General features: G+C 37.0%; 1 protein-coding gene across 3 annotated transcripts in view; it reads left to right on the forward strand.

The window, feature by feature from the left end:
• ift88 (intraflagellar transport 88 homolog) overlaps positions 1-17,808 on the forward strand; it is an 86,915-nt gene that overhangs the window by 6,492 nt on the left and 62,615 nt on the right. For 2 of the 3 annotated variants that reach the window (XM_073043694.1, XM_073043692.1), the window contains exons 5-7: positions 3,770-3,823; positions 11,337-11,406; positions 11,795-11,864. In XM_073043694.1, coding sequence (XP_072899795.1) covers positions 3,770-3,823; positions 11,337-11,406; positions 11,795-11,864 — 194 coding nt within the window. The remainder of the gene's footprint in view (positions 1-3,769; positions 3,824-11,336; positions 11,407-11,794; positions 11,865-17,808) is intronic. The other variant, XM_073043695.1, reaches the window with a different exon arrangement.

Raw genomic sequence — 17,808 nt, forward strand, 5'->3', positions numbered from 1 at the left:
CCATAAATGTCTAAGAAAATAATCCCTTTAATAGGAAGGATAGGTTGTAGGGCAGCTTACAATATACTGTATTCTCAAATCCTAAAACCATGGGCAAAAGTCATTAGGTTGATAGGTGTTGTGATGGAAATAACTGGTTCTTTGAGTCCCAACAGTAGAGGCCTGGACACACACAGTTTTAATAATAAGGAATTTATTTACAAGGGGAAGTCGGGTCAACACAAGCAACTACAATACACAGGAAGCGGTGTGGGGACAGGGTACAGTTACACATACAAAGAACAAGGGAAAAGCACTACGACAGCTATCCCCCTTGACCTTGGATAGCTGCGGCTCCCTTACCAGGACAAACGATAGACCTTTCCAAACATAAATCAATGCACTTACCTTCAATGAGGTGGTCTGTAAGAGAGACCGAGCCAGGCACATGTCTCACCTTTTATAGCATGGGGCTGGGTGCGATAATCCAATTAAGGTGACCAATAATTTAGGTGTGCGTTGATTAGTTGGGAGGGACCAAATGTTGATTGGCGTGTGGTGTGTCCTCCGACCAGCCAGGTGGCAGTGCATCTGTCATGTGGCTGGTATCTCTGGATACACTAGGTAAAATCTTGATTTGGATTTTATTCTTAAATGTGCCTTCAATGTAGGGACTTAAGAAAACATAGGATTCTTTGAATCATGTGAAGTTTCATTTAACACAGCCAGTGCGTTCATGTAGCAATTCCAGATTTCTTGAACAATTCCTCAAGCTACTGTTTGTTTATTACAGCTCAACATTCACACCATCATACCCTCAGTACTAATCAACATGCTCAAAAACCTGGGCCTCTGTACCTCCCTCTGCAACCGGATCTTTGACTTACTCACTGAGAGACCACTATCAGTGTGGATCAGAAATAATATCTCCTCCTCGCTGACAATCAACACTGATGCAGCTCAAATGCCATCTATAAATTTGCCAATGACACAACTATTCTTGGCAACTTAAGATGGTGTTGCAGAGGTGTATAGGAGTGAGACAGATCAGCTAGTTGAGTAGTGTCACAATAACAACCTTTCAGTCAATGGCAGTTAAGACCAAGGAATTGACTCTGGACTTCAGGAAGGGGAAGTCGAGGGAACACACACCAGTCCTTATTGAAGGATCAGCAGTGGAAAGAGTGAACAGTTTCAAATTACTGGATGTCAATATCGCTGAAGGTCAATGCTGGGCCCAATATTTAAATATTTAGATAACATTGCAAAGAAGGCATGATAGTAGTTATATTTCACTAGTGTTTGAGGAGATTTGATACAGAATTGTGCAAAAGCCTTAGACACATATATATAGCTAGGGTTCCTAAAAAAAATTTTAATAGCACTATAGTAATTTTATGTTTTGCACTGTACTGCTGCAAAAAAAAATAACATATCTCATGACATATGTGAGTGATGATAAACTCAATTCCAGTTTGGGAATCTGTATTAGACTGAGAGTGGGAAGGGGGCAGGGAGAAGGAAATCATGGTTGGGAAAAGGAGGGAGCAGGAAGCATGAGTGACGTTCTGTAATATTAATCAACCAATTATTTGGAATCAAATGACCTTCCCCAATGACTCAGGGCTGGGTGTGCCTGTACCTGTGCCATCCCCTGTCCCCAGCACTCCTCCTTTGTCACCTGCCCCACACCCCTCCCGCAGAGCTCTACATTGACAAATATAGTACTGTGCAAAAGTCTTAGGCACTTTTGTGAAGCTATACTATGGAGAGCCTTCTAACTGGTTGTATCATTGTCTGGTATAGAGGGGACACAGCACAGGAGCTGCAGAAAGTTGCAAGCTCAGCCAGCTCCATCATGGGTACTAGCCTCCCCAGCACTGAAGACATCTTTAAAAGGCGATGCCTCATCAAGGTGGCTTCCATCATTAATGACTCCCGTTACCCAGGACTTGTCTGCTTCTCATTGCTACCATCAAAGGGGAGGTACAGAAGCCTGAAGATACACACTCATAATTTTAGGAACTGCTTCTGCTCCTTCGTCACCAGATTTCTGAATGGGTAATGAGCCCATATACACTACACCTCTATTCTTCTTTGCTCTCTTTTTACATCACTTAATTAAAATTTTATAGATATACTTACTGTAATTTATAGATTTTTAAAATGTATTACGTATTGCAATGTACTACTGGCGCAAACAACAAATTTCACAACATATGCCAGTGATGTTAAATATGATTCTGATCAATTATTGTTAGTGGATGTGATATATACTTCACTTCTTAAATGCTTATTCATAGTAATTCAAAGTTTTTTTGAGTTTGGGTGACAAAAGAAAAAAAGAGTATTGGAAACTAGGCAGAGATTGTTCAGAACCTTCAATAGCCTCAACCAAGTAGAGGAAATTAAGAGCCATGGTATTTCTTTTTCCATTTGTCACCGTGTTTTATGCACCTTTCCTTTATCTTAATCATCCTTCTCCAAGCATCACGCTACACTTCAGGAGAGTACACGCTATAACTTGTAAACCATGTGTCCTGCTCTGCACTTCCTATTTTACTGCATGTCCTATATTTTCTTTCTTCCTCATGCATGAAAATGAAAGGATGATTCTCCCTCTAAACCAGGGGTTCCCAACCTTTTTCATGCCACAGACCCCTACCATTAACTGACAGATTTGTGAACCCCAGTTTGGGGATCCCTACTCTTAAGTTAACTGTTGTGTGTAAGTGATGGTTATGCTATAGGAACCTAAGTGCTTATTATAATATAATGATGAGGCATCCAAAATAGAATTTCTATGCCCCAGCAGTACCCTTAACTGCTTTTTTCCTTTAATTGGTAAGCTTTGGAATTGAGAGCTATCTTTGAAACCATGATTTATGTTTCCATTTTGAAATAGAAAATCTATCTTTCCGAAGGGGAATTAGACACATGGAGTCTAATGCTGAGTGGATATCAGTAAGATGTATTTTCTGCCTGATGAAAGTCAGGGAGGAGAGAATGACTGGGGTGGGTGGAGTTTTTACTTATAGTGGCTGCTTTCCCAAGGCAATGCAAAACTTAGACAGAGTCAATGGAGGGTAGGCTGGTTTTCATGACAGACTGGGCTATATTCACATCTCCTTGCAGTAGCTTCTGGTCTTGGGCAGAGCAATTGCCATACTAAACTGTGAAACATCTGGATTGGATGTTTTCTATGGTGCATCTGTGTAAATCATTGAGTGTCATTGGGACATGTTGATTCTCCTCAGCCTTCTGAGGAATTAGAGGAGCTTGTGTGCTTTCATCGGCTATAGCACATACATAGCTAGAGCAAGATAATTTATTGGTGATACCTGCACTTTTGAACTTGATTTCTCAATCATCTCCAGCATCACTGATAAAGGGGCATGCACTCCGGCCCACTTCTCGAAGTCAGTGATAAACATTTGTTTTCTGCTGATATTAAGGGAAAGGTTGTGTCTTAACACCATTTCACTAAACTCTCTTATCTCCTTTCTATATTCCATCTCATAATTTTTTGACAATGGAGGTGTCGATGCAAGGTTGTAAATGGAGTTAGAGCAGAACCTGACCAAGCATTTCTAGTAAATGGCTCTTTGTCTTCCTATTGTCAGCTGATTTTTGAAAGATAACATTGGAATATAATTTCTCTGATTTATATGTACAGTATTTTATAATGTAATGCCTCAATATAAGTGCATCAAATTTATCCAAGTATTTACTTGTGTTGATATATTGTGTATTGATGCATTTATTTTAACAAATATTTTTCAAATTGTAGGCAAGAGTGCCATTGGTTTCTTCAATGGGAAGGCCAGCAACTGGGGCTATTGTGGTAAGTTAGAATTCAGGTATTTCGTGTAATATTGGATGTAACATTTCTGGATAATCGGAAACAAATTTAATCAAAGTTCAAAGCAAATTTGTTAACAAAGTACATATATGTCACCATATACAACTCTGAGATCCATTTTCTTGTGGGCATAAAAAATAAATAATAATAATAAATAAGCAATAAGTATTGAGATCATGAGGTGAAGAGTCTTTGAAAGTGAGTCCCTTGGTTGTGGGAATATTTCAGAAATGGGACAAATGAAGTTTAGTGAAGTTATCTTCTTTAATTCAAGAGCCTGATGGTTGAAGAGTAATAACTGTTCCTGAATTTGATGGTGTGAGTCTTGAGGCTTCTTCCTGATGGCAGCCAAGAGAAGAGAGCATGATTTGACCTGGGTGGTGTGGGTCCCTGATGAAGGATATTGCTTTCCTGTGACAATGCTCTATGTAGATATGCTCAATGGTGGAGAGGGATTTACCTGTGATGGACTGGGCCATATCCACTACTCATTGTAGGATTTTCCATTTAAGATTACTGGAGTTTCCATACCAAGCTGTGATGCAACCAATCAATATACTCTCCACCACACATCTATAGAAATTTTTAGATATCGAGCAGTAATAATCACTCTTCCTGATTAACTTTATTGTGCTGTTATATGATACAGTGGATTCCAATTAATTGGGACATACCAGAATCAGTATATTTTGATCCAATTAAGTGGTTGCCCCAATTAGCTGAAGCTTCATGGAAATAGTTAAAAGGTATAAAAAAGACAAACTATCATTTAACTGAGTAACAATTTATGTATTTAAATGGAAAAAAAATAGAACTTGTTTACTTAACAAATTTTATTTGATTCTTTATGGATCTTTATTTTTTAAATTATTTTGTGTGAAAGTAAGTAAGAAGCAAAAGGATAAGTTGTCTCGATCTTTACTGTTTTACTCAATATGACCAAAATATACCTGTTCCAATTTTTTTTAAAAAGTCCTTTTTCCCTCTTTCACTGCAATGTCCTTGCTATTCAGATAATTTGCACAGTATGACTGATACCCTGGAACAGTTCTGAAGTTCAGCAGGCTAAGCATTACCAATTGAGAAATAAAGTTTCTGGCCTTTATCCAGAACTTTTGTCAGTTCACTTGAATTACCTTTTGGGTATATAGTAATTATACAGACTTCTCAGTTGTTCCTCTTTTGTTCTCAAAGTGGAAATATCTTTTGGCTATTCATAAAAAAAATCATTATTGCACATATCTATTAATCTTTTTTTTTGAGAAAACAGTTCAGCCTGTTCAATCTTTATTAACGGGCATAATATCTCAGCTCTGATGTTATTCAAATCCATGTTTTTTGCACCACTTTTCAGTGTCTCCACTTTGTTTACTGTAGTATAGTCAGTGCTACATTAGAAATCTGTGTATTTGTGTTCTAAGATTCCCCTTGTACTGATACAGGCATTTTTTTTCTAAGATTATGGCGCCCTTTGAAACAATAATGACTTGTCTGATGAAACCATAAACAATAAGAAATATCACTTGATATGTTTCAAAATTGTGGTTCCTTGTGACTTTTAAAATCGATGGATTGGCAAGATCTGCATGTGCTAGTGAAAGTCTGACATGATAATGTCATTGTAACTGGGAATCCTTATCACCTTTCATCCTGCTTTTTATAGAGTCATAGTTACCGTATACTGTGCAGAAACAGCCCACTGGCCAAGCTTGTCCATGCTGACCAAGTTGCATACCTGAGCAGGTCCAATTTGCCTGTGTTTAGGGTATATTACTCTAAACCTTTCCTATCCACGTATCTGTCTAAATGTCTTTTAAATATTGCAGTTGTACTCTCCTGTCCCACTTCTGACAATTCATTCCACAGACCCACTACACCCTATAAAAGTTGCCCTCTTAAGTCCCCTTTAAATCTTTCTTCTCTCAACTTAAACCTATGCCCTCTAATCTTGGACTCCCCTACTGAGAAAAAAGACTATGATTATTCACGTTATCTGTGCCTCTCAAAATGTTATATGCTTCTATAAGGTCACCTCTCATCTTCCTGTACTCTAGGGGGAAATAGCCCCAGCCTATTCAGTCTCTGCTTAGGTCTCTCTGCCTTGCAGGGCTCAATCCATTATGGCCCCACCAGTAACTGTGTAAGGCCTGCCCTGGATTACTTGGCAAAAGGCACTGGATTCCTGAATTAGGCCCAATTGATCTAGATCCTGTTGTAATTTTAGGTAACCTTCTTCACTATTCACTATAGTACTATTTTTGTTGTCTTCCACAAACTTACTAATCATGCTAACTACACTCTCAAACAGATTGTTAAATGATGAATAATAGTGGACCCAGCACTAATCTCTGCGGCAATCGAAAATGAAGAAGCCAAAACAACATGCTGTGTTGACCCTATTTTTCGACCTCCTTTCTGGAACATGTTCATTTTATTTCATTTTCTGCTGCCCCTTTCTATTCCTGTATTCATCCTTTGTTTTGAAACACCTTTTTCTGTGTCTAGTGTACTATTCTTTACTCCATCTGTCTTTGCTCCCTTGTACTTCATTTTTCACGTCCTTTCCATCCTCTCATTCCTCTGCTTATATACTGTCCTCTATCAACTTTTTTCATTCTGCTCTTTACCTATTGACCTTCCCCTGCCCTAACCTCATCCTGACCCTACCTTTCTAACTTGTCCTTTCCACTCTTTCTTTCTTCCCCCTTCTCCTTTCACCACCTCTCCAAGGCTCCCTTCCCATCTCTCCTCTCCTAATCTGATCCCACACATAATTCAGCTCCCTTAACCTTCATTTCATTATCTTGTTTATTTATTCAACCATTCCTTGATCTTTTAGGTTCCCCTTGAATCTTTCTTTCTGTATTATGGTTAATGAGTCAAAAAATTCTAAAGCCTGTTGTGCCAGTAGATGGCACTATGATAAGGGATTGTCAATACGAAATATTGCAAATGTCGATAATTTACCATTGCGTGGCTGAGGAATTCCATCACAAAACACTGGAAAAAGCAGTTAAAAATTAGTTTACCAAAGATTAGCAATATTTATTTTTCTAGTCTTAGCACCCAGTAGGAAATTTCTAGGCTAGTGCCTGCTTATTTCAAGAGATTGAAATAAAAATAGTAAATGCAGGAATAACTCAGCAAGTTAGATAGGATCTGCAAAAAGAGAAAGTTAACATTTTGGGTTGAAGCCATTTCATTTGAACCTGTCATATCAAATGCACTTACCCTTTGCAATATGCTTTTCACAAAAGGCTAAATGTTGAACCCAATTAAGTTTACAACTAAGGAAATTATGGCTTGTTGATTTCTTTAAAAATGGCTTATTTTTAAGAATGCTATTAATTTTCAGACATATAAATTTTGAATCAGACAATTTTTTTGGAAAAATTTATGGTTTACCTGTTTTTATAGAAAGTCATGCTAATTATTTGATTCTATTACTGGATAACATAAAAATTAGGGTATAATATTAAAGAAACTGTACCCTCAGCAGCAGAAGTTACTCTAAAAATCACAATAAGAAATGGAACGGAAAGAGGGTATTTTTGAAAGATGGACATACATATCGGAAACTATTATTCTCAATCTATGCAGTTCCCAATGAACTACAAATTTATCATTTCAGCATTTTTAATCAATTCCCTTGTGAAAGTTGTTATTAAATCTGTTTCTGTCACCCTCTTCAGGACCCGGATTCCAGATCACAAAAAAAATCACCAAAAAATCCTTGTTGATTCCATTCTTTCAGTTGCTAAAACTGGAAATAATTTACTCTATCAGATCACTTTATGAACTTTCTAATACATAGAAAATGGAACATATTACAGTACAGCATAGTACAGTCCCTTCAGCCCACAATGTTATGCCAAACTTTTAATCTACTCGGAGATGAATCTTCTGCTTCCCTCCTTCATAGCCGTTGATTTTTTTTTTACTCCACCACCAACTCTGGCCATAATTTCCGTGCACCCACCACTCTCTGTGTTTTTTAAAAAAACTCTTTGACATCCCTCCCTTACTTTCCTCCAGTCACCTTAAACTTAGGCCCTCTCATACTAGTGATTTCCATCTTTTACACTTGTATCAAGTCATTTCTCATTCTCCTTTGCTCAAAGTGAAATGCCCTAGTTCACTCAAACTTGCCTCATACAAAATGCTATCTAATGCAGGCAGCATCCTGGTAATTCTCTACTGCACCCTCTGAAGTTTCCACATCTTTTCTATTAAGAGGTAACCAAAATTGAACATGTTACTCCATTTAGAAAACATAGAAAACCTACAGCACAATACAGGCCCTTCGGCCCACAAAGTTGTGCTGAACATGTCCCACCTTAGAAATTACTAGGCTTACCTATAGCCCTCTATTTTACTAAGCTCCATGTACCTATCTAAAAGCCTCTTAAAAGACCCTATCGTATCCGCCTCCACCACTGTTGCCGGCAGCACATTCCACACACTCACCACTCTGTAAAAAACATACCCCTGACATCTCCTCTGTACCTACTCCCCAGCACCTTAAACCTGGGTCTTCTTGTGGCCACCATTTCAGCCCTGGGAAAAAGCCTCTGACTATCCACACGATCAATGCCTCTCATCATCTTGTACACCTCTGTCAGGTCACCTCTCATTCTCCTTCGCTCCAAGGAGAAAAGGCCGAGTTCACTCAACCTGTTCTCATAAGGCATGCTCCCCAATCCAGGCAACATCCTTGTAAATCTCCTCTGCACCTTTTCTATGGCTTCCACGTCCTTTCTGTAGTGAGGCGACCAGAACTGAGCACAGTATTCCAAGTAGGGTCTGACCAGGGTCCTGTATAGCTGCAACATTGCCTCTCCATTCCTAAATTCAGTTCCACGATTGATGAAGGCCAATACCCCATACGCCTTCTTAACCACAGAGTCAACCTGTACAGCTGCTTTGAGTGTCCTATGGGCTCAGACCCCAAGATCCCCCTGATTCTCCACACTGTCAAGAGTCTTACCATTAATACTATATTCTGCCATCATATTTGACCTACCAAAATGAACCACTTCACACTTATCTGGGTTGAACTCCATCTGCCACTTCTCAGTCCAGTTTTGCATCCTATCAATGTCTCGCTGTAACCTCTGACAGCCCTCCATGCTATCCACAACACCTTCAACCTTTGTGTCATCAGCAAACTTGCTAACCCATCCCTCCACTTCCTCATCCAGGACATTTATAAAAATCACGAAGAGTAAGGGTCCTAGAATAGATCCCTGAGGCACTCCACTGGTGACCGACCTCAACGCAAAATATGACCCGTCTACAACCATTCTCTGCTTTCTGTGGGCAAGCCAGTTCTGGATCCACAAAGTAATGTCCCCTTGGATCCCATGCCTCCCTACTTTTCCAGTAAGCCTTGTAAGAAGTACCTTATCAAATGTCTTGCTGAAATCCATTAGTGGTCTAACCAGAATTATGTAGCATCCAACATTAGCTTGTGGCGCTTGAACTCAATTCCCTCATCTAACGGAGGCCAACGCATACTGTTAAACACCCTATCAACCTGCATGGCAACTTCGAGGGATCTTTTGACTTGGACACCAAGATCCGCCTGCTCCTCCACCCCTCTAAGAATTCTGCCATTAATCCTCTATGCTGCCTTTAAATTCAACTTTCCAAAGTGTATGACTTCTCATTTTTATAAATTGAGCTCCATCTGTCACTTCTCTGCCCAGTTCTGCATCCTATGAATGTCCTGTTGTAACCCACAACAACCTTGTATACTATCCACAATGCTACCAATTACCAAAACACATTTACTAACCCACCCTTCACTTCTTCATCCAATTCATTTATAAAAATCACAAAGAGCAGGGGATTCCAGAACAGATCCCTGCGAAGCACCCCTGGTCACTGTTTTCCAGGTAAAATATGCTCCATCTAATATCACCATCTGACTTTCTGTATGAGCCTACTATTAAGAACCCAGTCAAATGACTTTACTAAAATCTATACACACTACATCCACCGCTCTGCCTTTGTCAAGTTGTTTTGTCACTTTCTCAAAGATTTTACAATCAGGCTTGTGAGGCATGACCTGCCCCTCACAAAGCTAAGCTAACTAACCCTAATCAGGCTATGCTTCTCCAAATGCTCATAGATCCTATCTCTAAGAATCCTGTCCAATAATTTGCCCTCCCCCCATGGATGTAATACACACTGGTCTGTAATTCCCAGGATTATCCCTATTACCTTTCTTGAACAAAGGAATAGCGTTTGCCGTCCTCCAACCTTCTAGTACTATTCATATGGCCAATGAAGATGCAAAGATCATCACCAAAGTGTAGCAGTCTCTCCCTTCAATTCCTGTAGTAACCTGGGGTATATCATGTCTGGCTCCTGGGACTGACTTATCCAAATATTTTTCAAAATTTCCAGCACGTCCTCTTTCTTAACGTCGACATGTCCCAGCATATCAGCTTCTTCTGCACTGTACTTACATTTGTAAAGTTTGTTCTCACTGGTGAATACTGAAACAAAGTGTTCATTAAAGACCTCCGTTTCTTCCTCTGACTCCAGGCATGTTTCTTCTTTTATCCCTGATTGTTCCTATCTTGACTCTAGTTATCCTCTTATTCTTCATGTAAGTGTAGAATGCCTAGGGGGTTCCTTAATCCTACTCACCAAGGCCTTTGCATGTCCCCTTCTAGCTCTCCTTCTTAAGCTCTTTCCTGGCTACCTTATAACTTTCCAGAGCCCTGTCTGATCCTTGCTTCCTAAATCCTAAGTAAGCTCCTTTCTTCTTGACTAAATGTTCCCCATCTCTTGTCAACCATGGTTCTTTCACCCTACCATCCTTTATCTGCCTCAATGTAACAAACCTATGCAGAACCTCATACAAGTAGTCCCTAAACAACCTCCACAGTTCCATTGTACATTTCCCTGAGTACTGTACACCTCCACCCAATTTGCGCTCCCAAGCTCCTATCTAATATCATTATAATTCACTCTCCCCTAATTAAATATTCTCCCATACTGCCTGCTCCTATTTCCATCCAAGACTATGGTAAAGGTCAAGGAGTTGTCATTGTCTCCGAGCTGCTCACCCACCAAGTGATCTGTCCTGATTACATTTGTTGCATAGTACTAGATCCAGTATGGACTCTCCTCCAGTCAGCTTGGCAACTTGAAATTTTCTTTTTGTCTTTCACCCCTCAAATGTGTCAATTTACTCTTCCCTCATCCCTATTTATCCCTTTACTCTGCTACCTCTTAGCTTTTCTCTGTGTGGTTTGATTCCATGCATCCTGTTTTCTTACCTCCTTTCATTCCTCCCAAATTGTAATTAGTGCATCTGTCCTGTTGTTTATCTTAGCATGGGACTCTGACTAATGACTTTTTCTTTTCATCCATGCCATGAAACTTTTAAGTACACATTTTAATCTAGGTAATTTTATCATTTATTTTTCATTTGCTTTAAATCCACCTTCAAAGTGATTGTTGTGTTTATTTGTTCTTTAAGGATGGACTCTCTGTTGCTAGACCGATGACAGCAGTGCGTGCAGCAGGCTATTCTTCTTCACTCCACAGAGGTTTGTTCAAAACGTTCCTCGGAATAATTATCAATGAGGGGATATTCAATTTATTAGCCCTTTCAGCTAAAACAATCTTAAATGTACTAACAGTGTTTACAATTAATCTTCAGCAAATTCCAGCAGGTTCACTTCTGTATGATTGGGGTATGTAATGATCCATGTTTGCGTGATTAGGAACTTTGCAATGTTGGTCTGAAGTTACCTTTTGATAATTTATAGTGACTGCATCTCCCATCCATTTTTGTGAATAAATGGATCCAGCTCAAAACTGGTATTAATTTTTAGCTTGTTTTAAGTCATGTAAGAGGAATTAGTTTTGCCGAGAATAAATATTACTATCTTAACAGTAAGTTCTTTTCAAGGTTTCATATTGTATTTACTTCAGGCTCTGCATTTGATCCTCTTGGACAATCGAGGGGACCTGCTACTCCTCTTGAAACAAAGAATGAGGACACGTAAGTTAAAATTGCAGAACTGCTTCACCATATGAATCTTAACTTAAAGTTTCACTGATTTACTATTTTCAAGGTATGGTCCTTACTATCAAGGCTAGTATTTATTACCTGTATCAAATCTTTTTACTGAATCAGCTTATTTCATGCTTGGTTATTAAATTGTTGATTAGTTTTTAAATGTTGTTAATTACTAATGATTAATAAATATTCATTGAATAATACAGAAAATGTATGTAACATTTTGGGTAGATTTTCATCATACTACTTGGGCTTAATGATCATCTGAATAAAGTGCACCAAGAAAATTAATTAGGGAGGAGTCAGCAGGAGACGCTCATGGAGTGAGCACTGTTTTCAGAATCGCTCCATAACCATTACTTTTTTTAACCTATGATCACGCTTATTTAACTTATTTTTACCTACACCAAAAGATTCTTGCTACTTTTTTGGACTTATCCTTAAGAGTTTATTGTGAATTTTTGAAGAAATGGCTCTTAGATCTAAAGCGCAAGAAACTGGGAAAAATCCTAACGGAAACGGGAAAAAGCAAATTGATCCTAAACGTACGGAATTAACTTATGAATTGTTATTGGAGGTCTTAAATGAAAAATTTGAAGAACAACGACTAATTTTTAAACAAGATATAAAGGCTTTTCAAGATTATATGGATAAGACGGATTCAGTAATTTACCAGCAGCAAGTTCTAATCGCAACTCTGCAAGAAGACGCTCGGAAGCGAGATTTGATAATTGAAAAACTGGAGCAGAACTTACTTTCGGTGATTAAACAAGTGGAAACACTTAAAGCCAAGAGTGTTGACTTTGAGAATCGGTCCAGAAGACAGAACCTACGCATACTTGGTCTCCCGGAAGGTATTGAACAAGGGGACCCCTCGAAGTACTTTGCCCAACTTTTAAAGGATATGTTCCCTTCCGTATTTCCAGATAGTCCGCCGCTACTCGACCGCGCTCACAGAATTATGCGTCGATCAACAAGTACTCCAGCTAAACCACCGGTTGTAATTGTCCGATTTCACTATGTGCATGTTAAAGAGCAACTTATTCGTGTGGCTCGGCGTGTAGGAATGGTTAAATTTCAAGATCACAATTTCCGTTTAGTAGAAGATTTTAGTCCTGAGGTAATGAAGGCAAGGCTTCTTTTTAAACCTCTGATGTCTGAATGTTATGAGAAAAATCTAAAGCCTGCGCTCTTATACCCTGCGAAGCTCAGAATATCGCCTCCTAATGCACCACGGCAGGTCTTTCTTTCAACTTCTGATGCAAGAAGATTTCTGAATGAGAACTTCCCTACTGCTACGGATCCTCATTCCTAATAAATGAGTGATTTTGATTGTGCAAGATGGTTTTTATTTCCAAAAACAGTCTTGTTTTTGGCTATTGGTGTAGGTTTACTTTATATTTTATACTCTAGTTAAAGTTTTTTTTTGACTTACTAATCTTGTTATTTTACTTACATCAACCACTGTACTTTATCTTTGGTTATTATTATTAATCCTTTGAAGGTCAATTATTTTTTTACTAAGATGGCGGTTTCTTCTCTAAAATATTTTTGGTTTTTTTTTGATTTTGCCATTTTTTTGTCTCTCGTCTTCTTCCTATAATGCACCTCTTATCACAGTTTAAATTTGTTTTGGTGTTTGGGTTTTTAACCCGATTTATAAGTTATTAGTGATTATATTCTTTTTGGGTTTTTTTTTACGATTAATTATATTAAGAAGTTTGGTTTTAGTATAGTGATTATTATTTCTTTAGAGTTTGGGTGGATCTTTTTTCTATCCTTTATATCCGGAGTTGTCTTCTACTGATATGGGGGTAGAGTTAGTTTCATTCTTCCTTTTTCTTGGCCTATCTCTGGCTGAGATTGTCTTTTTTTTCCTTCTTGGGTGGGGGGTGGGAGGTCTTTTTCTAAATCTTATGGTTTTTATTCTAGTTTTTTTTAGTTTTTTCATTTGGGCTGATTTTGAACTACAAAAATGTCCGCTATGTCGTCACTTCCAGGTCCGCACCTTATTTTTGTTCCTCTTCCGGGTACATGAGTTCATAATTTGGTTAACCCTTTATATACCAAAGGGTTGATTTCAGAAATATGGCTCAGAATATTAATTTTGTCTCTTGGAATACTAATGGTTTAAACCATCCGATTAAACGGAAAAAGATTTTCAAAGTATTCCAAAGACTTAATGCTCATTTTATTTTTGTACAAGAAACTCATGTGAGGAAAGAGGACAAATATCGCTTTTTTAGGTTTTGGAGGGGTCAACAGTATCATTCGAATTCGAATGCCAAAGTAAAGGGAGTTTCAATTTTTATTGACTCCTCTATTGCATTTGTCCAACATGATATCTTTCCGGATCCGAATGGTAGATTTTTGTTAATTACTGGCTTACTTTTCAACAAAAAGGTTGCTATGTTTAATGTTTATGCTCCAAATGTTGATTGTCACGATTTTTTTAAGTCCTTATTTACTTCCTTACCTAATTTAAATGAATATAAGTTAATAATGGGTGGTGACTTTAATTGTTGTTTAAATCCTTTGATAGACAAATCTTTATCTACTCAGACTTTACCTAATAAGTCGGCCACTTGTATTAACTCCTTTTTGACTGATAAAGGGATTTTTGATATTTGGAGATTTCGGCATTCTAAGGACAAAGAGTTTTCATTTTTCTCACATGTTTATCATTCTTACTCGAGAATTGATTATTTTTATTGACTCTTGTTTTATTCCATCGGTAATTGGTTGTAATTATGATATTATAGCCATCTCTGACCATGCTCCATTAAAACTTTCTGTTAAATTTACGGATACAGCTTCTAGTGCTAGACAATGGCGATTTGACTCTACCTTATTGCAAGATCCAGATTTTATTAAATTTATGAAGGAACAGATTGATTTCTTCTTTTCAACTAATTCCACGGATGATATTTCTTGTGGAACACTTTGGGACACTTATAAAGCATATATACGTGGACAGATTATCTCCTATTCTGTTGGTCTGAGAAAACGCATCAAGATGGAAACTCTTTTATTGGTTGATAAAATTAAAGAGATTGACAAGAAATATTCGATTACTCCTAGCAAGGAGCTTTACAAACAAAGGGTTGAACTTCAAACGGAACATAGTTTATTACTTACATCTTCGATTGAAAATCAATTAATGAAAACCAGATCTGATTTTTATATACATAGTGATAAATCGGGTAAACTGTTAGCTAGTCAATTGAAGAATGCTTTGGTTAAACATCAAATTACTAAGATCCGTCAGCAAAATGGGGATTTGACAATTAACCATGATGAGATAAATAAATCATTTCAAGATTTTTATACCTCCCTATATCATTCCGAATTCCCTAATGATCGTAATACCATGTGTGATTTTCTTGGGAAATTGAATTTTCCAAAATTATCATCAGATGATCTTTCAATATTAGAAACTCCTATTACGGATGCAGAAATTAAAGGGGTTATTTCTTCTATGTATTCTGGGAAAGCACCAGGTCCAGATGGGTATACAGTAGAATTTTTAAAATGTTTTTCCGCTACTCTTTCTCCTTGGTTATGCAGGGTTTTTGAAGAAGCAATTAGATTGGGCAATTTGCCACAATCTTTTTATAGAGCTTCCATTTCTTTAATACTGAAGAAAGATAAAGACCCTACTGACTGTGCATCCTATAGACCAATATCTTTATTGAATGTAGATTCCAAGATCTTTTCCAAGTTACTGGCATCCAGGTTGGAGAAAGTATTACCCCAAATTATTTCGGAAGATCAAACCGGTTTTATTAAAAATCGCTATTCTTTTTTTAGTGTTAGGAGATTATTGAATATTGTTTATACTCCTTCACATAGCACTTCAGAATGTGTTATTTCATTAGACGCGGAGAAAGCATTTGATAGAGTTGAATGGCCATACTTATTTTATGTGCTTGAGAAGTTTAATTTTAGTCCGACATTCATTTCCTGGATTAAACTGATATATCATACTCCAGTAGCCTCGGTGCTTACTAACAATTTAAGATCTCCCTTTTTTCATTTATTTCGGGGCACTAGACAAGGTTGTCCTCTTAGTCCATTATTATTTGATATTGCTTTAGAACCCTTGGCTATTGCTATCAGAGAATCACAGAACATTTTTGGCATTAAGCGTGGGATAGATATATATAAGTTATCTTTATATGCAGATGATTTATTATTATTTATTTCTGATCCTGAGAAATCCATTCCTGCAGTTTTATCACTGTTGGTTCAATTTAGTGATTTTTCCGGGTATAAATTAAATCTTAATAAGAGTGAATTGTTTCCTTTAAATAGACAGGTTCCAATTTATGGAAATTTACCTTTTAAATTAGTTAATAACTCTCTTATTTATTTAGGGATTAAAATCACAAAAAACTATAAAGACTTATTTAAGGTTAATTTTTTACCCTTAATTGATCAAATTAAATGTTTGTTTACTAAGTGGTCACCATTATCTTTATCTTTGATAGGTTGGATTAATGCCATTAAGATGGTTATTTTACCCAAGTTTTTATATATATTTCAAGCGGTACCAATTTTTATTCCGAAATCCTTTTTTTCTAATGTTGATTCAAAAATTTCCTCATATATATGGCAGAATAAAAACCCTAGGTTAGGTAAAATATATTTACAGAAGGCAAAGAAGGAAGGTGGATTGGCATTGCCTAATTTTAGATTTTATTATTGGGCAGTTAATATCCGATATTTGATATGTTGGTTAAAGGATTGGGATATATCTTTCAGTCCTCATTGGGTGAACTTGGAAATTAATTCTGTACAAGGATTCACATTGGGTTCTATTTTAGGGACTTCTCTTCCCTTCACTCTTTCTAAATTGCCGAAATGAATTGACAACCCGATAGTTAAACATACTTTACGTATATGGTTTCAATTTTGGAAATTTTTTGGGTTGACTCAGTTTGTTTTAAATATTCCTATTGTATCCAATTGCTTTTTTTATCCTTCTATTATAGACCAAGCTTATTCAGCTTGGAAGACTAAAGGATTATTACGTTTTTCCGATTTATTTTTAGATACCCGGTAATTGTTTTATGTCTTTTGAGCAATTATCTAATAAATATAATTTGCCTAGATTTCATTTTTTTAGATATTTACAGATTAGGAATTTCTTAAATACTGTTCTTCCTACCTTTCCAAATTTTGTGTCTTCAGGTATTTTGGAAAATTTGTTTGAACTACCGGTAAATCCTTTTCGGAAAGGGCTAATATCAAAACTTTACAATATAATTATGAAGATATGTTCAGAGCCCTTTCATAAGATTAAAAATGATTGGGAAAGAGAACTTAACCTTATTATCCCTATTGAGAATTGGGATAAAGTTCTTCAATTAGTTAATACATCATCTATATGTGCTAAACATTCATTAATACAGTTTAAAGTTGTGCTTAGGGCTCATATGTCCAAGGATAAATTGGCTCGCTTTTATTCCTATATAAATCCTATTTGTGACAGATGTCATTCTGAGATAGCGTCTTTAACTCATATGTTTTGGTCATGTCCGCTTTTGAAAAAATATTGGAAAGATATTTTTGATATTATTTCTGTGGTATTGAACATTGATTTACAACCTCATCCTATTACTGCAATCTTTGGTTTACCAATGATGGACTCACTCCATTTATCCCCTTCCGCTTGTCGAATGATTGCATTTCTTACATTAATGGCTAGAAGATCTATTTTGTTGAATTGGAAAGAAATTAATCCTCCTACCGTATTTCATTGGCTTTCTCAAACTATGTTATGTTTAAATTTAGAAAAAATTAGAAGTGTGGTATTTGATACTTCTATTAAATTTGATAAGATATGGAGACCTATTATTCAATATTTTCATATGATGTAAATGACCCTGTTCCAAGCCTATTTGTTTTTCCAGTTTCGATTGTA

This window comes from Hemitrygon akajei, chromosome 4, assembly GCF_048418815.1.
Source record: "Hemitrygon akajei chromosome 4, sHemAka1.3, whole genome shotgun sequence".
NCBI classification, from domain to species: domain Eukaryota; kingdom Metazoa; phylum Chordata; class Chondrichthyes; order Myliobatiformes; family Dasyatidae; genus Hemitrygon; species Hemitrygon akajei.